The 24,443-nt window shown below is 42.2% G+C and overlaps 1 protein-coding gene across 3 annotated transcripts in view; it reads left to right on the forward strand.

The window, feature by feature from the left end:
* Positions 1-4,882: 4,882 nt before the first annotated feature.
* The window catches only part of LOC135223665 (uncharacterized), a 148,351-nt gene continuing 128,790 nt past the window's right edge, over positions 4,883-24,443 (forward strand). For 2 of the 3 annotated variants that reach the window (XR_010316555.1, XM_064262325.1), the window contains exons 1-2: positions 4,885-4,963; positions 10,975-11,022. Coding sequence is in view for 2 of the 3 variants with exons in the window: in XM_064262325.1 (XP_064118395.1) it covers positions 4,912-4,963; positions 10,975-11,022 (100 nt within the window). In the remaining variant the exon portion in view is untranslated. Of the gene's footprint in view, positions 4,964-10,974; positions 11,023-24,443 lie in introns of all 3 variants that reach the window. The other variant, XM_064262326.1, reaches the window with a different exon arrangement.

The raw sequence follows: 24,443 nt of genomic DNA on the forward strand, positions 1-24,443 counted from the left end.
GGAAGTCACTCCTGCCAAGCGCCTGGCGCCAGCTAGGAGCCAGGCGCCAAGTAGGCGCAAAGAGCCTGATTATTCATTAGGTCGTTCAAGACCTAGAACGCCAACCAAGCGCCGAGATCAAGACAAAAAAGGAGTTAGGAAGGACAGTATTTTGTATGCCTCCTGCCAAACTAACGGGAAGAAGAGGCATATGGTATGAAACGGGAGAGAATATGGGATTGTCTCTGCCCATTTCAGCCGAATCAGACTTCTCGGGTCTTGTAGACTCCTCGAGGAGGCACGCCTTGAACTCGGCCAGAGCAACATGGGGTCTTTCGGAGATGGACCACCTCCTCAAGGGACTTTTCCACACCTTAGAAGTATTTAACTTCTTGGATTGGTCCCTTGGGGTTCTGGCTAAGAAGTCCCAGGAAAAGGAACATCTAAACCCCGAAGCCTTGCATAGTATCTTGACATGTATCGATAAGGCTGTTCAAGATGGATCGGCGGAAGTCTGCTCCCTCTTTGGCGCGGGAATGCTAAAGAAGAGGGCAGTTTACAGTGCTTTCCTCACTAAGGCTGTCTCTCCTTCGCAGAGGTCCGCTTTGTTGTTCGCGCCTCTCTCAGAAAATTTATTCCCTTCTCAGTTGGTGAGAGACATTGCTCATTCACTAACTGAGAAGGCCACTCAAGATCTCCTTAGGCAGTCTTCTAGGAAGAGTAGACCTGTGGCCAGTGAGGATAAGAAAGAGGCTCGTCCAGCTCAGCAGCAGCCCTTTCGAGGAGGCCCTCCAGCTAGATCGATCTCCAGAAGGAAGACAACAGAAAAAAGGGGAAGATCTTCCTTCCGTCCCTTTAAGAAGGGAAAATGAAGAAACGATTCTCCAAACACCTGTAGGAGCCAGGTTGCAATTCTTTGCGGGAGCCTGGGCAAACATAGGAGCCGACTCTTGGTCAATGTCGATCATCAAAAAGGGTTATTATATCCCATTCAAGGACAGCCCTCCCTTGACAACAACACCGAGGGAACTGTCCGCCAGATACAGGGACCCTGTACTGATGGATACTCTTCGTCTAATGGTAGAGCAGATGTGGGACAAAAGAGCAATAGAGCTGGTACTGGATCACAGCTCCCGGGGTTTTACAATCGCTTGTTTCTTGTAGCGAAAGCTTCGGGGGGTTGGAGACCAGTACTGGATGTAAGGGCGCTGAACAGATTCGTAGAAAAACAAAAGTTCAGCATGGAAACGTCTGTTTCAGTCCTTGCAGCACTCCGTCAAGGAGATTGGATGGCGTCCCTAGACCTTCAAGACGCATATTTCCACATCCCGATTCATCATTCGTCGAGGAAGTACCTTCGTTTCATGTTCAAGGGAAGGATCTATCAGTTCAGGGCCCTGTGTTTCGGCCTGTCCACGGCTCCCCAAGTCTTCACAGACTTGATGAAAAATGTGTCAAGACACCTTCATTTGAAGGGGATAAACGTCTCCCTATACCTGGACGACTGGCTCATCAGGGCCAGGTCTCAAAAGCAGTGTTTGGAGGATCTTTCAATGACTTTGGAACTGACAAAATCATTAGGATTGATCATAAACCTCGAGAAATCTCAGATGGTCCCCAGCCAGAACATGGTTTATCTGGGGATTCAGATGGATTCTCGGGGTTTTCGAGTATTTCCTTCTCAAGAGAGAATAAAGAAAGGTTGCACCACAGTATCCAGCTTCTTAGGGAAGGAGCGCAGTTCAGCGAGGGAATGGTTGAGCCTTCTGGGGACCCTTTCCTCGCTCGAACAGTTCTTTCCTCTAGGAAGACTGCATCTCCGTCCGCTTCAGTTCTTCCTGAGGAGGAGTTGGAATTGGAAGACAGGACAGCTCTCGGACACTTTTCCAATCTCAACAGAAGTAAAAGATCAATTAAAGTGGTGGTTAACCCCCTTAGAAGAGAACAAAGGAGTATCCCTGGAAGTACGGAACCCAAACCTGACATTGTTTTCAGACGCGTCGGAGACAGGTTGGGGTGCAACCTTAGGATCCAAAGAAGTGTCAGGCACCTGGTCAGAAGAACAGGTGTCATGGCACATAAATTGCAAGGAGCTCTTAGCAATTCACCTTGTGCTAAAGAGCTTCGAACACATAGTCAGAGACAGAGTGGTGCAGATAAACTCCGACAATACCACCGCTCTGGCTTATGTGAAAAAACAAGGAGGAACTCACTCTCTCGCTCTATACGAACTGGCAAGAGATCTGCTGATTTGGGCGAATCAAAAGAATGTAGTTCTCCTAACAAGATTTGTCCAAGGGGAGAGGAACGTGAGAGCGGACAGACTGAGCAGGAGGTTCCAGGTCCTTCCTACAGAATGGACCCTCCACTCGGAAGTCTGTCAGAGCCTTTGGTATCTTTGGGGGAAGCCTCAAATAGATCTGTTCGCCACGTTCCTCTCCAGAAGGATAGACACATTTTGCGCTCTGGTAGAAGATCCCAGGGCTTATGCAATAGACGCCTTTCTCCTGGACTGGTCAGGGCTAGACGTGTACGCTTTTCCCCCATTCAAGATCCTGGGGGAAGTAGTCAGAAAGTTCGTGGCCTCGAAGGGAACAAAAATGATTCTGATAGCCCCATATTGGCCATCCCGAATTTGGTTCATAGAGGTAATGGAGTGGACGGTGGACTTCCCCAGATCTCTTCCAAACAGGATAGAACTGCTCAAACAACCCCACTTCTAGAGGTACCATCAAAACCTACCCGCTCTTGCTCTGACTGCCTTTCGACTATCGAAAGACTTGTCAGAGCGAGAGGGTTTTCTCGCAAGGCGACAAGCGCAATTGCCAGAGCCCGCAGATCATCTATTTTGCGAGTGTACCAATCGAAGTGGGAGGTGTTCAGAAGTTGGTGTAGGTCGAAGAAGCTGTCCTCCTCCAATACCTCTGTGAACGAAATTGCGGATTTCCTTCTTTTCCTGAGGGAAAAGTTGCATCTCTCTGTACCGACTATTAAGGGGTACAGGAGCATGCTTTCGGCAGTATTCAGAAACAGAGGACTAGATTTGACAAATGATAAGGATTTACACGATCTCATTCGTTCCTTCGAAACATCAAAGTCAATAGAACCCAGAGTTCCAAGCTGGAACCTGGATGTGGTCCTGAAATTTCTGTCCTCCGAAAGGTTCGAACCACCGCACACGGCTTCCTTTCGAGATATCACAAGGAAGTGTCTGTTTCTACTGTCTCTCGCTACGGCAATAAGAGTCGGCTAGTTGCACGCCCTTGAGTCAAGAGTTGGTTTCAAGGGAGACTGCGATTTGTTCATTCCAGGCTCTCTTGCTTGCTAAGAATGAGAATCCCTCGAATCCCTGGCCCAGGAGCTTCGAGGTAAAAGGACTTACTAGTCTGGTAGGCAAAGAGGCAGAGAGATCCCTCTGCCCAGTTAGAGCACTTAAATTCTATCTGGACAGAAAGAAGCAGTTGGGGGGTTCGCAACACGGTCTATGGTGCTCAGTAAAGGACCCCAAAAGACCGATGTCTAAGAATGCCTTAGCCTTCTTTGTAAGAAGTGTCATTACCGAGGCTCATAAGAACTGCCCAGATGACTCTTTTAATCTATTAAGAGTGAGAGCTCATGAAGTAAGGGCAATCGCGACGTCTATTGCGTTCCAAAGAGATGCAACTCAGTGTTTGCATCTCATTACTTAAAGGATGTGCGCGTTACGTATGAGAAATGTTATTCTCTAGGTCCGTTTGTGTCAGCACAGACGGTTCTGGGTACTGGAGCGAGCACCGATCCTTAAATTAGTGTACGTAACCCTCTTGTCGGATGCGTTCTTGGATTTCCTGTGCATGGAGGTGTCAGACGTCGCACAGGCGGCCTTCACTTCTCTTCACTAGGAGATTGAGTGGCAACTGACTTTTAGAGGGGTACAAAAATTTTTTTTTTGTACTTTTGTGTGTGTGATTATCGAGTTTTTGGTTGTTTGTTAAGAGTCCGGGGATGGCTCTTGGCAATCTTAGAACTAACACGGGTGTTAGGATCGGGTGATCGGGATCGGTTGTGTGCTCCTTAAAGAAGGCGTGTTGTCATATAAGCGGATTAGCACCCATTGACAAATGCCAGTTAGGCTCTGCCGAGTAAGTGGATGAGACCCCATCGACAGACCCACAAGAACTCTTAACACTATCTAGCTAAGGCTCTTGAGGTGAAGCAGACTCCTAGGCAGTAGCCACGAAGTCTTCCACCTGATAAGGTAGGAACCAAGCTTGATAAATACCTACAACATATGTTGTTTACCTGTCTAGTCAGTAGTTAGCTGTCTCTTGCCCTCCACCAAAGGGTGTCAATCAGCTAAGTATATATCTGACAGGTAAGTTGAATGTATGAAAATGATATTGTTATGATACAATAAAGTTTCATACATACTTACCTGGCAGATATATACTTAGCTATCGACTCCGTTGTCCCCGACAGAAATTCAAATTTCGCGGCACTCGCTACAGGTAGGACAGGTGATCTACCGCCCTGCTCTTTGTGGCAGGACTAGGAACCATTCCCGTTTTCTAATCAGATTCTCTCTTCCACCTGTCTCCTGCGGGGAGGCTGGGTGGGTCCTCAATCGTATATATCTGCCAGGTAAGTATGTATGAAACTTTATTGTATCATAACAATATCATTTTTGTACGGTGTTGGTTCCTCACTCCCCCGATAGTGGGCGGTGGGTATCACCTGATCAAAACAAACTAGCGCTACCGAGAATTTCAAAAATTTTAGCTGCCGACAGTTTTAGAAACTATAGCTATGTAACTACTTGGTAAGTATACATAAAACCTTATTTTATCATAAAATGTAATTTTTTTGCATTATATTTTAATTGCAGTTTTTCAGATAAGCTGAAAGAATTTTAATATTTTTCTCTTCCAGCTGTGGCTGACAATGATCTGAACCATGCTGTACATCTTGCTTCTGTACTTTATTGTCCAAGGAGCAGGTGGAGCAGGTAGGAAATATTAACCAACCAATTTTTTGCACTTAATAGTTTATGTTTTACAGAACACTTAATGTAATAATGGGGATATAAATTACATTAGGTATACTAAACTGTAATAACTTAGCCATTTGCTCTTTTTTTGAAAAATAAGCTGAACAAAGTACGTAGTTGTATTTGTTCCTACATAAGTACACGCCATTGCTTTTCACGTAGTATTCCTTGGTTCAAGCTAGAATCAGTTGTTCAAACTTGGTAACAAGGTGGTTAACTGGTGGTAAGAAAGATGGGTAGGAGAATACACTGGTCGCCCCCATATTTGTGGGATGGGTACCAGATCCCCCACAAATAGCTAGAACCTGTGAATTCTTGGCACCACTATAAAATTCATAAAACTGCAAATTTTGTTAGTTAAAACACAAGAAAAATCCACTAAAAATTTGTATACTGGCAGTCCCCGGCTTACGATGGGGGTTCCGTTTTTGATACGTGTTGTAAGCCGAAAATTGTCGTTAGCCAGAAAGTCATCAAAATCCTAAGCAGAACCTTACTTTTAATGCTTTGAGTATATTTAAAACTATGTAAACTGCATTTTTATTGCATTTTTCATTAAAAAAATCCTTCAAATAGTGATTATTTTGCATTTTAGGAGTTATATTTCTTCCGCCAGATTGGTGTTGTAAGCACTGTAACCTAGGAACATGTGCTGTAAACCTGGAAATAATTTTTGATGATTGTAATTGAAAAGTGCTTTAATCTCGGAATGTCGTATGCCGAATCCTTCGTAAGCCGGAAACTGCCTGTACCTGGTTTTTAAATAGTTTTATCACAAAAAGTACATTTTATGATGAAATTGATAAGAAAATTCAGTACAGGCAGTCCCCGGGTTACGGGGGGTGGGGGGGTTCCGTTCTTGAGACGCATTGTAAGCCGAAAATTGTCGTAAGCCGGAACATTGTCAAAAATCTTAGGAAAAGCTTACTTTTAATGCTTTGGGTGCATTAAAAACTCTGTAAACTGCATTCTTAATGCATTTTTCATGAAAAAACCTTAAAATGTTGAGTATTTTTCATTTTTGGAGTCATATTTCTTCTGCCAGATGAGCTATGTAGGCGCCATAACTCTGGAATGTGTCGTAAACCTGGAAATAATTTCTGATAAATATAATTGAAAAGCGTTGTAACCTCGGAACATCATAAGCCAAACCCGCCATAACCCGGGGACTGCCTGTAATTTGCAGATATTTATCATAGAAAAAAAACCACTAATAAGGCCTGTAGAGGAATCGCAAATATGCAAGTCCACGAATCCGGAGTACACACATACGGGAGGGTTGACTGTACCCTCTCTCACCTGCTGTCACCAAGCATTCTTCTGCTACTGTCAAGTGAGGACATCTTGGTGTGCTTCTTGTTTACATGGGAAAGTAGTGTAATCGGCTTTAGTGTGTTTGTCTATTTTTATCCTCAATTTTGGTGATCCCCCACCATTACTGCTTCTTAGTAAAGGTAGGATCTGCATTCCGTTAGGAAGGTTTAAGTAGAGGAGGAAATCAAGAAGCATTAATCTACCATTCTCTCTTCCTTTCCCCCAAATGCCCCAGCTTCTTTCACTTGTACATCTCACTCCCTCTCGACTGATAAGGGACCATGTGCAGGAAGATGAGTAGTAGTGGGTTAATGTGGATTTTTAGCAATAGTATTTGCTTCGGGGTATGACGTCCCTGCCTACATGAGTTAGGGTAGAAGAGACTCTTTAGCCTTGGGAGGCAAGTCTATTAGTAGAAGGCCCCTTTAGGCTAGATGGGCAACCTTGAATTCAGGCCTTGTTTTCCAACCTTGCACTGTGTCATAGCCATTGTATCATGGCCTTCCATGGTTTTGGGTTTGAGTTCCCTTGCCTGAGTAGACAATCATGCATATACGTATCCTCTTTTTTGTTTACATTCTTGTGTAGACAGGCTGTTGAGAAAGGAAAAATTGCTTGGTGGATTCTCTGGAAAGTGCTTTCATCTTCACCTTAACTATTTCTATTGAACATTTTACACATATTTTTTAATCCATCGTGACTGTCCTTCCTCAGTTGTGGCAAACCTGGTAGATTTCATTTGCCTCACAAGGTGTGCTGGCCCCACCTTGTCAACCAGTTGCTTCCAGTGCTTTTTTCAGTGGCATAAGGACTTGTTTGCTTATAGGTACTTTTAATGCAACTTATGTAAATAATATAAATACTGTTGTTGTTGATGGCATTGTTGCTTTTTCTGTTGTATGCATGTTGTAGATCTGAAGAACATGGTACGCAATGGAAGTAGTAGTATAAAGTGAAGTGTAAAACTGTGTGCAAAACCATCATGCAAGGTCTAAAGATTGTAAGTGCTATATGTATATACAACACAGAGTTAAAAATACTACAAGAAAGAACTGGAATGTGTGAAAGAAGCCAAATTAGAATTGAAAGTGAGAGGAATTCAATATAAGAAAAAAAAAAATACATACATATTCTTCAGCAACAAGAACCAATAGTAAAACAAATTAGGATACAGATAAAAGTTACAAAGCACAGAAAAGTAAACATCTAAGAAAAAAACTAAAATGGTAAAGAATAAAGAAATGGGTACAAATGATATGGATAATATTTTATCAAACTCATTTGAAATATTAAAGCAAATAGGAACATAAGAAGTTACTACACGTGTACTAAAGAAATAAGGGAGGAAAGTTGTGGTGGACCACATATTCAAGATAAAAATAGACCTTCGGAGAGAACAACACATAAAACAAAGAAACCAACCATAATTAGAGAGACTGGTTAAATCAAAGATAAAGAATATGAAGGAAGGACAAAAAACAAGCTAAGAATATACCTTTTATCTCCTAAAATAATAATAAAATCTATATATGCAGCTATCCAAGATACTGAAGAAGTGGTAGAGATGCATACCATAGATAACAGTGATTTTGTCAAGGGAGAATAGATAGATAATAGTAATGATTATGTCAAGGGAGAAGAGATTACCCCATCACCAATAATTGGTACAACAAGAACAAAAGAAACTAGAAATATTCATAATAACACATAGGGATGGAATGATTGTTTCATTGAATTGTGCAATGATAACAAAAAACATGTTTTAACGAACATTATAAGAAATTTGATGAAATACAGGCCCCCAGTTTCAAGTTCCTCGTTGGACAAGTGGTTTACGTGCTCGCCCACCGGTTCGGTAGTCTTGAGTGCAATTCCCCGCTCTGCCAATGGGAACCAGACGAATTTGTTTCTGGTGATTAGAATTAATTTCTTGATATAACATGGTTCAGATCCCACAATAAGCCGTAGGTTCTGTTACAATGAGAAGTGCTTTAAAGATAACGTCCACTGATTCCCCCACAAAAAAACTATTTGCCATGCGAGATATATTTATTAGTAATCACGAACCACCTTTTCCAATAAGAGCTAATAGGTTATTGGAATCTATTGGTGTTAGAGTAAATATACTCCCACCCTCAAATTCTCCACCTCCATGGATGATGAAGAAAATCAAAGTATGTTCTAACCTTTATCATCTGTCAAAAAAGCAAGATTATACTTCAGATCGCTATAAACAGCATACATTAGAACACATTCGAAGTAAAGGCCCACATAAAGCAATATACACTGATGGATCCAAATCTTCTGCAGGAGTTGGTTGTGCTGCAGTGTCATCATGCAAAATAAGTCAGAATTCATTGCCAATTGAAGCAACTGTCTTTACTGCTGAGTTAACAGCAATTATATTGGCAATCAATCAAATAAAATTGTCAAATAATAAACTGAATACTAAATTTGTAATATATTCTGACTCAAGAAGCGCAATTGAATCCCTCAAGAGTTATTCACATAAGAACCCTTTAGTAAAGGAAATTAAACAAATCATCAATAAATTATATTCACGTGGGGTTAACATTGAAATATGCTGGATTCCTGCCCATGTTGGAATCCAAGGTAATGAAAAGGCAGAGGAAAAGGCCAAGTCTGGGATAAATTCACCAATTTTTGACAATAAATGGCCTGCTACAGATTATGTAAACTCAGTGAAGCAGTGCATAAAAACAAAATGGCAAAATCTGTGGGATAGTGAAGCAGACACCAATAAATTAAAGTGCATCAAACAGAAAGTAGACTTGTGGAATACATCAGTTCAAAATGAAAAACGAGCTGAAGTAATATTAACAAGATTACGAATAGGCCACACAAGACTAACTCACGAGTATTTAATGATAACTCCACAAGGGAACATCCCTCATTGCAATGTGTGCAATACAAATTTAACAGTCAAGCATATTTTATGTGAATGCCTAATTTTTAATAGAGAAAGAAATTTATATTTAGGCAATAAATCATTATCAGAAATACTATCAGAATCAGATCATTTTTCTTTATATAGAGTATTAATATTTTTAAAAAAGACTAATTTGATTAATAAGATTTAACATATACCGTTTTAAATAGATGACTTTTGTCATTTTTATCTATTTCAGTCTTTTATAAGTTCAATTCATATTTTTAATTGCAACCTCATATATCACTTAACAATCCCCTCATTTATCATTAATTTATTATAATTCATTAACTTCATTCCATACCATTCCATGTTTTAGACATAACATTTTATGAGCGTATTTTTAAAATAATTTCCTCCCGAATGATTTCGGGCCAGCACTGTAAGAGTCTGGTTAGACTCATTGGGCTGGTAAATCTTAACTTTATAATAATAAATAATGTAGGTTTTGTTGCTAGGTAACCAATTGGTTCCTAACCTCATAAAATATTGAATCCTTAGGGCCAGCCCTAGGAGAGCTGTTAATCAGCTCAGTGGTCTGGTTAAATTAAGATATACTTAACGCATTTCACATTTGTGCTTTCCACTTTGTTGCAGATTTTTGTGGAACACATTATTCAGTTTTCCATGAGGAACTTTCACTATTTTGCAGATTTTATCTATGGACCATATCTCTAAAATTATTACTAATTCACTTTTTTTTCATAGAGCAACACTTTTTATTCATTAATTACTGTAATTTTTCATATTGTGTTTGTGATTAGATACTAATTTTTATGATAAAAAAGATTCACAGCATACTTATATAATGTAGTTATGTATCTTAAGGTCATTCCAGGTTGGGCCCCATACTGCGCATAATAGGTGTATGATTCTCTCTCTCTCTCTCGTTCTTGTTCTCATTCTTATTCTCTAAGGGTAATGTAAGATATATTTGAAATGATATTGCTGTAAAGACTTTTGATGATAGAGCATATTGTACAATATTTAGGATATTTGTTAATTATTTTCATCTTATTTTCCAGTAAAAGGAGACTAAAATAAAATGAAAATAATTAATGAATATTTTAGATATTGAACAACATGCTTTATCATCAAACAACCTTACAATAATATCATTTTGAATACATCTTACATTACCATGAGAGAGAGAGAGAGAGAGAGAGAGAGAGAGAGAGAGAGAGAGAGAGAGAGAATCGTACACTTATTATGCTCAGTCCGGGCCCGACCTAGATTGAGCTTAATGGATACATAACTACATGATAAGAATAATATTTTCTATCATCCAAAACATATAATAGTACGTAATAGCATTTCAAATGTGTACATCTTACATTACTCAGAGAGAGAGAGAGAGAGAGAGAGAGAGAGAGAGAGAGAGAGAGAGAGAGAGAGAGAGAGAGATTATCATAAAAATCTGTATTTAGTGACAAACACATTAAGGAAAAATACAGTAATGATTGAATAAAGTGTTGCTATATGAATTGCGTTATGGCGAAACAAACTCGTATTCACCATCAGCAGATTTCAAACCACAACATTGGCCGCGACTGGCTTAGATTTGCCATAGTATTTTATAATACAATAATATGAGAATATTTACATACAATATTATTGGATACAGTGAAGTAATTTATAACTGTTTAAAGGATTTATGGGAAAGATGCATAATTAATAAAAGAACACCATACATTTTTCGGAACAGTGGCGGACAAGAACGAACATGAAAAAACATCCCCTGACAACGTGGAACGTAAGTTACAAAGGCTGCGTTAATTTGTATCATATTTATGTACAAAAATAAAAATACCCTATACGTAATATATTTTCATACACATTTTAAACATAAAAGTATAAACATTTTAAAAATCGACACAACGATCGCTAAATTTGCACTCTTTTTAACTATATTTTCGGAAGAGCGGCAAACGGCGGCTTACAAGAACGAACATAAAAAAACATTGTATTTGATAACGTGAAGGGCAACTTCAAAAGTTGCCTGTTTATCATATTTCTGCCCAGAAATAAAAATACCCTATACGTAATACATTTTCATACACATTTTAAACATAAAGCATGAACATTTATAAAATTGACACTTCGATTGCTAATTCGCATTTTTTTTTAACTCGATATTTTCGGAAGAGCTGCAGTCGGCGGCTCACAAGAAAGAACATGAAAAAACATCACATTTGATAACATGAAGGGCAGTTTCAAAAGCTGCCTTTGTATCATATTTTTGTGCAGAAATAAAAATACCCTATACGTAATACATTTTCATACACATTTTAAACATAAAAGCATATACATATATAAATCGACACATCCATAGCTAAATTTGCACTTATGTAACTCGATATTTTCGCCATAGAACAGCGTCAGAGGCATATATTTTACCGTAATACGTATGTAATAACTCTTCATAAAATTTGTTAACCCTCTTACGCCGACTGGACGTATTTTATGTCAACATTTTTTGTCTCCCGTGTGCCGACTGGACATATTTTACGTCGACTTACAAAAGTTTTTTTAAAAATTCGCGGAAAAATACTTATAGGCCTACCAGCCTAAAACTTTTGAATCACGCACCTTGGGGGATGCTGGGAGTTCACAGATCAAGGTGTTGTTTTGTTTACAATCGTTACGCAGGCGCGCAAGCGCGAATTTATTTCTTGCTCCACTTAAAAGTATCTGTGACACATCTCGGAAATTATTTCGTCACTTTGACATAATTTTTGTACCATTGTAAATTAGCCGTTACATGAAGTATTATATATGAAAATGTGCGCATTTTTATGTAGAATACAACAATAAAATACTCAACCATTTTGGTAGAGTCAAAGTTGACCTTCGGTCAACTTTGACTCTACCAAAATGGTTGAAAAACGCAATTGTAAGCTAAAACTCTTATATTTTAGTAATATTCAATCATTTACCTTAATTTTACAACTAATTGGAAGTCTCTAGCACAATATTTCGATTTATGGTGAATTTATGAAAAAACTTTTTCCTTGCGTCCGCACGGTAATTCTTCCGAAAAAAATCATACATGCGATTGTGGTAATGTTTGCACCATTTTAAAATTAGCCGTTATATAAAGTTTTATATATGGAAATGTGCGCAATTTCATGCACAATACAACTAAAAACAACCCATGGTTGTAGCTTTTATCAGTTTTGAGATATTTTCATATAAATAACGATAATTGCCAAAATTTCAACCTTCGGTCAACTTTGACTCTACCGAAATGGTCGAAAAATGCAATTGTAAGCTAAAACGCTTATATTCTACTAATATTCAAGCATTTACCTTCATTTCGCAACAAATTGGAAGTCTCTAGCACAATATTTCGATTTATGGTGAATTTATGAAAAAAATAACATTTTCTTTACGTCCGCGCGGTAACTCTTCCGAAAAAATTATATGTGCGATCGTGGTAATGTTTGCACCATTTTAGATTAGCCGTTACATAAAGTTTTATATATGAAAATGTGCGCAATTTTATGTAGAATACAACAAAAAATAATTGAAGGTTGTAGCTTTTCTCATTTTTGAAATATTTGCATATAAATCACGATAAATACAAAAACCCACCTTCGGAAATCAACTTTGACTCTACCGAAATGGTCGAAAAACGCAATTGTAAGCTAAAACTCTTACAGTCTAGTAATATTCAGTCATTTATCTTAATCTTGAAACAAATTTGAAGTCTCTAGCAAAATATTTAGATTTATGGTGAATTTAAAAAAAAATCTTTCCTTCCCTCCGCGCGCGGATTCTCCGCCACAAATCTCCGAATTGCGTACGTCCCATTCTCGGAATATTTGCTCCCTTTCATATTAGGCATTTCATAGAGTTTTATATATGAAAATGTGCGCAATTTCATGTAGAATAAAACGAAAAATATTTGAAGGTTGTAGCTTTTCTTATTTCTGAAATAATTGCCTATAAAATAAATATATATAAAAAAAATTTGACATTCGGTCAACTTTAACTTGTCAGATATGGTCGAAAACTGCAATTGTAAGCTAATACTCTTATAGTATAGTAATATTCAATCATTTTTCTTCATTTTGAAAGAAATTGGAAGTCTCTAGGACAATATTTAGATTTATGGTGAATTTTTGAAAAAAATATTTGTTTACGTCCGCGCGTTACGAATTCATGCATTATTTTGTGATAATATTTGCTCTGTGTTGCTTTTATCGTTTTACAATGTGTTATATACCAAAATGATCGCAATTTAGTGTACATTACAACGGAAAAAAGTAACTTGTTACCTTTAACCGTTTTGCACACAGCGTGATTTGAATACAATTATATATGAAATTTCGTGTTTGCGCTATCATATATCGCATTAGTTATATATGATAATGATAATTTTTTTCATTTCTGATGGTTGCATACTAAACTTCAGCCAATGACAAAAAAAGGAGCCAAAATGAACTCTTAATCTTGAAAACTAAGCGCGCTGTGATTTTTTGAAAAAAATATTTTTTCCACTTCCGCGCTCACTCTGAAACACCTCCGGCACACAGGAGACAATTTTTTTTTTACCGCTTCGGCGTAAGAGGGTTAATGAAAAAGAAATCCCTAAAAATGTACTTAGCTTACCTTATTTTCGTGGATTTGAAACCATAAAATCAATATTTAAATCATTTAATGTTAATGTAGTGTTCTTTTATAACAATACCATTAAAGATATGCTAATTAAGAATAGTCCCGTAACAAATAACAACATCATTTACAAAATTCCTTGTAAGGATTGCCCATCGTTTTACGTTGGTCAGTCTAGTAAAAATTTATGTGTTCGGGTTAAGCAGCATATGTATTCAGTTAGAACAGCCCAGACTTCAAATGCACTGTTTATCCATCTGAGTGAAAAATCTCATTGTATTAATTGGGGTGATACCTCGGTAATTGCTAGATCTAATGATTATGTTTCAAGAAATTTACTGGAATCGGCAATTAAACAAATCACTAATAAGTACAACCTAAATCTTAGTCTGGGAATGTACCACTTGGACCCATATATTTGTAAGATGTTTATGAAGGACCTCAAAATAAATGAACAACTAATAAATTAGTCCCACATCGTATATAGTTATATTAAACTTCTCTCTCTCTCTCTCTCTCTCTCTCTCTCCTCTCTCTCTCTCTCTCTCTGGTTAGATATTTTCTCTCCCTCTTTCTCTTGCTCGATATATATATATATATATTTACATTTTCTTTCGTCTTTTCATTAATAATAATTTTTGTTGGGAATATTTGTGTAAAATTCATGATATTAAATTGTACATGCTCCCGTGTTGTTTTCAAAATGTACTGTTTTTCTGGAAGAATCACTTGTTTACCGCGGGTATCCTTCAAGGTGTGGCTAGCCTATGACTCCTCCTCCTCTCTGTAGAGTGAAAATTTCCCTTATGGCTAATTTGGTAGTGTCAGTTTGTATATTAAGCCTTCTTTTGACTATGGTGTTCTTTGTAAAATCAGTATGCCTCAGTAAAGGGTCCGAATAGGACCGAAAGTACTCGGCCAACTCGTTTTTTCATTTTTTTCCTTCGTGGCAAAAAAACCTTTATTTCTGGGCTCAGCTCTTGTCGGCCTATGAAATATCCTTAAGTTCATTATTTCTAGGTAAAATTATCCTAAAATTACCAGAGAAAAAATAAAATTAAGAAAATGTCAGTAAAACTGACTCGCTCACTCTATAAAAGAAGTGTCGGTATGGAAATAGGGGCGAGTGGGATCACTACCACGAGTCATTTACCATTTAGACCTTCCAACATAAATCCCCACCTGAGAGAGCTGATACTAAAGGGTGATGCGACCGCTACTACTACTACTACCGAAGCCAAGCGGAGAGCAGCGCCTCTAGCGGTCATCCTTAATTATTAGCTCGACAACGCTAGTTGCATCTTTTTTCACTTGTGTTGTTTTCGCTTGGATTTATCCTTCTCAACGATGGAACGTGCTGCAATCGCTTCGGCTAAGTTAAGTGCCTCATAAGTAATAATTTTTGGTATTCCAGTCTTCCAGGGACCAGTATTTTCCGTTTTTTAGGTCATATACGGTCTCCCGGTTGACTCGTGGCGGCCTTGTGCCGCCTCGTGTTGTTAAGATTTCCCGGTCTTCCATACTGGGACATCTTATGCTTATGGGCTCTATTTACGTTCATCGTTTTATTACATCGTATTTAGAGTTAGGACACAGCCATCCCGGTTTACCTTTTATCTCTTAGTTGGTATTTAGGGCTATACTGTGTTTTTCTGGCCCAGCATCCCAGCTCTTGCTCTTCATCGGCTACTGCTGGCTCTGAGTAGTCCACTGTTCTTCGGATCAGTTCGCCTCCTACCTCTGGCTTCTTTCTCTTTTACTCAAGTGTCTCTTCTATCTTTTACGATGTATTTATTTTATTATCAGTGTTATTTAGGGTGTTAGGCTAGCCTAGGTGCCTTGTGCCATGTGTTGGTACAGTCTGGTTCACGTGGCCCCTCTGTGGTTGTGTTGCTATCGCGTCCTAGGCCACTTACGATCACGTGTCCCATTAGGCACCTTACCCTCCCCCTTCCCTCCCTACCATGTGGTAGGGAGGGGTCTGGTGGATCTCCTTGGTTGTCATGACAACCACCGTAGCCTACCTCCCTCTCCCTCCGAGGGGGCCAGAGGAGTTTTGTACCAGCTGGGGGCTAGGGCGACCACTTGTTTCGGGTACCGGGTTACCTGGCGGGTAGTAGTAGGGACGAGGGGGTAGGCCACCCCCCTCTCTCTCTCTCGTCCGCCGTGTTCACGCCAGGATTCCCCCCCCTGTTTTCCCCATTCCCAACCCTTCCCTTACCTTAACGGACGGAGCTCCCGCTGAAGCCGGGAGCCCCTTCGGTTATAGGTCCACCTGGCTCTGCCAGCGGGCGGGGTGGGAAATTACTAGTGGTCTATATTGCTTGCCTACTATATCCTGATTTTCGCTACCGGAGGAGAGCTCGCTCCTTACCCGGGCACTCCTCTAGTAGACGGAAAGAGTTATACCTCATTCTATAAGGATATACCCTTACTAATACGAGGATTATTGTTTTTTTTAGTTTTATGTACTATCTCCGTCGTTCTCCGTTGTGGTTTCATGGCCCCTCACCACTCCTGGTTGGAACCTTTTTCCTGTCTCCGGCGTAAGCCGCAGACCCCCACCAACCTCCTATCTAACCACACGTATTGCGGCGGAGCACTAGTTTAATCTAACTTACATGCTCCGGCATGCAGCGGAGTCTATGTTAGGATGTAAGTGTGCACTCTGATACTCATGTATCTCTCCACTTACAGGCTACCAACTGCCAAGATCCAGGTTGTAACGCTGTGTTGTATGACCCTGCGCCACCATGAAGAGTGTAGGACCCACGCCCCGTGCCACTACCCACAACGGGATGATTGTTTGGCACCCTGAGGCATGCACCATCTGCTATGACCTCGTGAGTCAGCTTTTGGGTGGGGTAAGTTAACTCCTGGACATTTTTCCTGTTATCAATGATTTACCCTTAGTTTTAAGCTCCTTTAAACCGTATCTCCGCCGCTAGAAGCTTCATATCGCCTTCTCTTACAGGCTGCCGCCGTGAAAGAAGTCGCCCTAGCAACCCTGAAAGCTTGGGTAGGCGGCTTCGGGAAGAACGCCGCCAAGGGCCAGCCTTACATTTTAGATAAGAAGCTGGCCATCCAGATCTTCCCCGGAGGCAAGGCGACGGGGTCGTACGGGACCCCATCTCAGCAGCCCCACTCATAGCCTCCATTCAGCAGGAGGTGCAGCAGGCGTTTGGGTCCGTCTCGACGCAGGAGCCTGTTCCAGATGTAGCTAACCTGGATCTTAATCTTGAGCCTATGGCGGTAGGTGCGGAGGATTTGTTGGTTGAGGTAGGTGTTTCGGGCGCTCAAGGTCTACCCTTGAGCGCTCCTGGATCTTCTTCCCCTGTTCCTTCTTCTTCTTAAGGCTTCACGGGATCTGAGATCCCTTCTCGTTCACCCGCTCTCTCTGTACCCCCGAAGGTGAAGGGACAGAGAGAACAGAAGACCCTCCATAAGACGACTTCTAAGAAGTCGTCGTCTTCTTCGGCTAGGAAGTCTACGACATCCTACGCCGATGCGGTGAAGGCGAAGCCTAGCTCTTCTCATTCAAAGAGCTCAAGAAGCAAGGTTTCTAAGGAGAAGGCCCGCGCTCCTGCCGAGCCAGTGCCTTCTCCGGCATCTACCGGATCTACTCCGGTAACTCCTGTTGGGGTGGCGGGACCGAGCTCCTTTGATCCCACCACTTTCTCAGCAGGAGTGTTGCAACAAGTGGGAGAGATGGTTGGCTCTCTCGGTACTAGGTTTGAGCAAATGTTTGCTCAACTGTCTAGCACTATCAACCAATCTGGTCAATCGATACAAGACCTCTCTAACCGAGTTAGGGAGCATGATGACCGATTCGCTGGCCTCACTCAGGCCCCTCAAGCGAACTCCCCTGTGGCAGGTACTGGTCTCCTCCAGCTACCTCCTTATGAATCCCTACCAGCCTTCTCTATGGATAACCCCTGGAGGGTGGCAGCTTATGCCCCCTTCAAGGATGGCATGATTTCCATTCCGGAGTGTGGAACAAGAAGGATTGAGGAATTCGAGTTCTACCCCCCCGGACTGACTCAGCCTTTCATAGGGTATGCTAGGCTTACGGTGACTGCTCTCAATAGAGAGGATAAGATCTCTAGAGAGACTGTGCTGTATAGTAGGGACCACGCACAGAGGGAATGGGTTCACTGCCTGGAGGATTGGGATTGTACCAATACCAAACTCCAGGCATTCAAGAGCCCCTTCACTATCTTCGCTACGGAGGAGGAGGCTCTCTTCCATTCGCTACTAGATAGTAGAAGCGACTCTCCAAGCAGTCCTTAAAGACGAGCCCATGCCCACAGTTGAGAGAGGCGGAATCAACATCTCCGCTCTTTCCGTCTTTCGGAGAATTGTGGGAGAACCTACCTGCCACTTTCTCAGTAGGTAAGCTGAAGCCAGATTGTGCGATGGATCAGTTTGGCGAGAAGCTCCCGAGACTGCCTGATAGCCTTATTAAGGCAGAATTCCGATTCGCCCGCACAAGATTTGGGAGATCTCTTAACTCCCTTATATTACGGAGATGGCTGCTCTTTCCTATGCTACGGAACCACTTTTTAAAATACTGGCTAAATCCCAGCTCCAGTCGGTTCAAGCTGATGCCTTTGACTTCTTCTCAGCCAGAAGGAACTGCCGAAAGCATGTTTTGCAGGAGGCAACTATTAGGCACGAGCCTAATAGGCTTCTAGCTTCCAGCATGTGGGGTGCGGACCTCTTCCCAGAAGCCTCTGTGAATGAGGTGCATCACGAGGCTGCTAGGCTTAACCAGAGCCTTAGAGCCAGATGGGGCATCTCTTCCAAGAGGAAGCAGAGAGCGCCCCTGCTGCTGGTAAGAAATTGAAGAAAACTGGTAGGAGATTCCAACCCTACCAAAAAACAGCAGCAACAACAATATTTCGTCCAAGCCGTCCCAGTTACACAACAGGGACAGCCTTCGACTTCTAAGCAGACACAGCCCATTCTCCTGTTGTCTCCTCAGAATCAACCCTCGACCTCATACACCGTCTCGCCAGCTTTCAACTCGATGTATGAAAGCCAAGCCTTCCCAACCTTCAACAGGTTTTCTAGAGGGAGCAGAGCGAGAGGTCACTTTCGCCAACGAGGCACAAGAAGAGCTGCAAGAGGCAAGCACTTCAGAGGAGGGCACGGAGGTCAACCCGCTCAACAACAGTGAGGCTCCCCAGGTAGGAGGGAGGCTGTTCCTCTTCCGTCACAGGTGGGGGTTCAGCAAATGGGCACAGAGCATTGTGTCCAAAGGATTGGGTTGGAGTTGGATCAAAGATCCTCCTCCAAACAAATCATTCTATCAGATACCATCAAAGGAGTTGACAGATTATGCGGAGGAATTCCTTCAGAAAGGAGCTATTGCGAAAGTCAAGCATCTAAAATTTCAAGGTCGCTTGTTCAGCGTGCCAAAGAAAGGCTCAACTAAAAGAAGGGTAATCTTAGACTTGTCAAAGTTAAACTCTTTCATTCGTTGCGACAAGTTCAAAATGCTCACCATCTCGCAGGTACGGACCTTACTTCCCGTGGGGCCGTCACAAACCTTCTATCGATCTTACAGACGCATACTATCATATCCCTATAGCCAGACACTTCCGTCCATCCTAGGCTTCAAACTAGGAAATCAGACGTTCTCATTCAAAGTGATGCCCTTCGGTCTGAACGTAGCCCCCAGGGTATTCACGAAGATAGCAGAAGTGGTAGTTCAACAATTGAGAACACAAGGGATAATGGTAGTAGCGTACCTCAACGATTGGTTGATCTGGGCACCAACTGTCGAGGAATGCCTCAAAGCCACGAAGAAGGTAGTTCAATTCCTGGAACAGCTGGGGTTCCAGATAAACAAAACGAAATCCAGACTCACTCCGGAGTCTCGTTTTCAGTGGCTAGGAATCCAATGGGATTTATCCTCCCACAATCTGTCAATTCCAGTGGTCAAAAGGAAAGAAATAGCCAAGTCTGTGAGGCAATTTCTCAAAAGCAAACAAGCTTCAAGGAGAAACCAGGAAAGAATCCTAGGTTCCCTTCAGTTTGCCTCAGTGACAGACATCCTCCTGAAAGCAAGACTGAAAGATATAAATCGAGTTTGGCGATCGAGAGCAAACGCCAAATCTCGGGACAAGTTGTCAGTGATTCCACAGATCCTTCGCAATCAGCTCCGTCCATGGACAAAAGTGAAGAATCTTGCCCAAATTGGTACCCCTTCAATATCCCCTTCCGGTGTTAACCATTCACACGGATGCCTCCCTGTCCGGTTGGGGGGATATTCTCAATTCAAGCAATTCAGGGGACTTGGTCCGTTCAATTCCGCCAGCTCCACATAACGTTCTGGAAGCAATGGCAGTATTTCTTACCCTGAAGAGACTCCTTCCCCCAAAGAAGTCTCATCTAAGACTAGTTTTGGACAGTGCAGTGGTAGTACATTGCATCAACAGAGGAGGGTCCAAATCCAAACACGTGAATCATATCATGATAGCCATCTTTGCTCTAGCAGACAAGCACAAATGGCATCTATCTGCCACTCATTTGGCAGGGGTAAGAAATGTGATTGCGGACGCACTATCCCGGTCAGTCCCTCTGGAGTCAGAATGGTCCCTAGACGGCAGGTCATTCGAGTGGATATGCCAGAGAGTCCCAGGTCTCCAAGAGTCTCTTCGCCTCAGCGAACCACAAGCTCCCTTGCTATGTGGCCCCCAACCTGGACCCTCTGGCTTATGCCACGGACGCCCTGTCGTTGGACTGGAATCAATGGAAAGGAAATCTACATTTTTCCTCCAGTTGAATCTTCTTTGAAAGTTCTGAACAAGCTGAGGGCTTTCAAGGGACTGGTAAGCTCTGATTCGCTCCAGATTGGCCAAAAAGCACTGGTATCCTCTGCTTCTGGAATTGGGTCTCCTACCTCAACAGATTCCAATCCCAAGCTGTCGCAATCAGTACAAATGAGGACTGTGTTCGCTTCCTCAGGAATTCTTCAGACCCTAACTTTATGGACTTCATGAAGTTTGCGGCTAAAAAAGATGCTAACATTGATCCAATCAAAAACATTCTCTTTCTGGAATCAGATAAAAGAGAGTCAACTATTAGACAATATGACTCAGCTGTTAAAAAGTTAGCATCCTTCCTGAAAGAATCAAACACTACAACCATGACAGTTCTTACTTAGCTATATCCTTTTCAGATCCTTATTTGAAAAAGGTTTTTAGCAGCTAGCACCATTACTACTAATAAATCGGCTTTGAAGAAAATCTTTCAGTTGGGTTTTCAAATAGACTTAACGGAATCTTACTTTACGTAAATTCCCAAACAAGCCTGTGCTAGACTTAGACCTTCTCAAAGGCCTGACTTCAGTTTCATGGTTCTTAAATGATGTCCTCAAACTGCCTCAGATACTGACAACTCTCTTGCACATTCATAATGCTACTTAGGAAGACATTATTTTTGTTAAGCCTGGCTTCAGGAGCCAGAATTTCAGAACTGTCGGCTCTATCCAGAGATGCGGGTGGGGCATGTAGAATTTCTCCCCTCAGGAGAAGTTCTACTTTTCCCCGGATCGCAGTTTTTTAGCTAAAAACGAGGATCCTCTTGCAAGGTGGGCCCCTTGGAAAGTTATACCCCACTTCCGCAAGATCCTTCTCTCTGCCCAGTATCAACTTTAAGAGCCTTTCTATCTCGTACATCCTCTAGATCCTCAGCCCTCTCTTTATGAGAGAAAAAAGGTGGCACTTTATCAGTGAAAGGAATCAGACAACAGATCCTTTACTTCATTAAACAAGCAACCCTGAATCATTTCCAAAAGCACATGATATCAGAGGAGTAGCCACCTCAATTAATTATTTCCAACATATGATTTGAGGATCTTAAAAAGTATACTGGATGGAAATCACCGACAGTCTTTAAACGTCATTACCTGAAGTCCTTGGAATCTTTAAAATTTTCAGCAGTAGCAGCGGGAAACTTGTTTCTCCTGATACTGCACAGTAGTTGTAGTATAGATCCAGGTCTCCTTTCTACCTACCTCGTCCAACATGCCTCACCCTATTGCTATGCTCTTCGTGATACTCTAGCCTTAGCCGCTAGGATCGTATTGGTGGAATGCCCCTTATTTTTCTGCTAGGGGCATCCACATTGTGTACATATAATGTGCTTCAGTGTTTCTACCCTTTATTTCTGGGCTCAGCTCGTGTCGCTTGCGCGAAATATCCTTTAATCTATTATTTCTAGGGTAATGTACTAACCACATACCAGAGAATAAATAAAATAAAGAAAAAGGTCAGTATGACTGACTCGCTCACCCTCTAGGAGGGTGTCGGTATGAACACTAGGCGAGTGAGACCACTACCACGAGCCAAATGCCAATAGAAATCTCCCACTACAAAACCCTCCAAGAGGGGAGCCGTCCCACAGAGGGAGCACTCGTACTACTACTACACCATCCCATGCTTGCGACTGCTGCGCCTCTAGTGGCCCATCCTTTTAAAGTTAGCGCCAGGAGCCACACGTGCTAATTTTCTCTCTGTGGTTTTTTGTGCCCTTTCGTGGTTTTTACTATAATGGAGCTTGTGCAGCTATCGCAGCAGCTAAGTTAAGTACTCAGTATTTACGGTTAGCGAGGTTTTTTCCGTCCCCGAGACGGTATTTGCCGTTTTTTTGTAAGGTATAGATACGTTCTCGGGGGCTGGAAGCATGGCAGCATGGTCCTGCCGCATGTTCGGGTTCGTTTCTTGGTCTCCCCATACCTAGAACACCCCTTATTATTTTACGCTCTATTTTGATTATCCGCGTTATTACGTCTACTCAAGTTGTTATACATGTATGTATTTCACCTTTTGTAGGCTTTTTCTATCCAGACCTAGTTCAGGTTCCTTGTATCGGCCCCTGACTAGCTTTGAGTGGTAGACTTGCCTTCGGGCTAGTCGCACACTCCTGGATTTTTCTCCTGCTATTTTACCTTCTTTCTTTCATTTTTATTATATATTATATTTTTATGTTTTGTTGTGTTAGGTTAGTTGGAGTCTGGCTAGCTAGGTCCTGGCTCGTAGAGCCTAGTCTACCGTTGATCAGTTCGGTCGCTTCCTCATAGCTTCTCTCTGATCAGTTGGTTTCGCCCTATGGGCCTATATGCTACCGCTTTTCAGTTCTGGTTGCTTCACGATAGCTTCTCTCTGATCAGTTGGTTGGCCTAGGCTTGGTTACCGTATCTTAGTTTACCGCCTCGTGGTCACTACGTGATCACGAGTCAGCCAGGCGCCTGCCAGTCCCCTTCCCCCCTCTCCCGCTCTCCCATAGAGTCGGGCGGGGGTGGGTCGGTCTGTCCTTGCTCGCCCAGCATGCCCGAGCCTGCCTCCCCTATTCCCCTCCACCGGAGGGGCCTGGGAGTCCGACAGTCCCTGACTGGTTCCGACCTCTCCGCTTCTCGGCTCGGCAGGGTGGTACGTTGTGGGGGGCTCTGGCCTTCCCCCCCTCCGTTACTTCCTTCGTCGCTCCGGGTTAGACGCGAGTCTGTATGTCATCTCGCCCTTCCCTCCTTACTAGAGCTCCTCCCTATCGGAGTCCTGGTATCCAGCGGAAGGGTATAGTCCACCATAGTTGGACCGGAGCATACAATAGGTCTTTACTAACCGTACCGTATTGCTGAGTTACTACACTCCGCTTCACTGGACCTAGTCCGGTTACTTGCATGTAGGTTTAAGTTATCTTTAAGTTTATCTTAAGTTTCTTAAACCATCCCCACCCCTCCTTAGTAGTTACCGGATCTCTCCGGGATTATAGCCTATTCAGGCCATGCAGGGAGGGGTTATGCCCAAATTTTTTCCGAGCTCCGCCACGTAACGGAGTTCTTTTGTCCTTAGTCTGTAAGTGTTACCCTTTAAGATACTCATGTGTCTTCCCACTTACAGGCCACCAACTGTGAGCATCCGGGATGTTCCGCTACACTTCAGGACCCCTGTGGACACGAAGTTTGCCGGTCCCATGCTCCATGCGCGACTCCGCACGGGGACATCCAGGTCTGGTACCATGAGACGTGTACCATATGTTACGATCTGGTGAGCCAGCTTTTGGAAGGCGTAAGTATTCCATCTCCGCATGCCGCTCCGCCTCTTTACTTCTTAAGTTTTCATCATTACTTTAAACTTAAGGCATCTAGTTTAAGTTATATCCTAAGTTTTAGTTTTAAGTGGTTCTTAATTCTAAAATATATCCTCTCTTACAGGCTCCGGCAGTAAGAGATACGGCATTGGATACCCTGCGGGCCTGGGTCGGAGGTTTTGGCAAGAACGCCGCCAAGGGTCAGCCCTACATTCTGGACAAGCGTTTAGCTTTGTTAATCTTCCCCGGAGGCAAGGCGACTGGATACGTCGATCCGGTAGAGGCGGACCCCTCTATTGCCTTTATCCAACAACAGCTGGCGGCCTCCTTGACTGAACAAGACCAGGATATCTCCACGGATGTCGCAACCCTGGATATAAATGTTGAACCTATGGTAGGTATAGACGACCTGTGGTCGAGGTAAGTAATGCAGGTACCCAAGGGTCCCCCTTGGGAGTGACT

This window comes from Macrobrachium nipponense, chromosome 10 (genome assembly GCF_015104395.2).
Source record: "Macrobrachium nipponense isolate FS-2020 chromosome 10, ASM1510439v2, whole genome shotgun sequence".
Lineage (NCBI taxonomy): Eukaryota > Metazoa > Arthropoda > Malacostraca > Decapoda > Palaemonidae > Macrobrachium > Macrobrachium nipponense.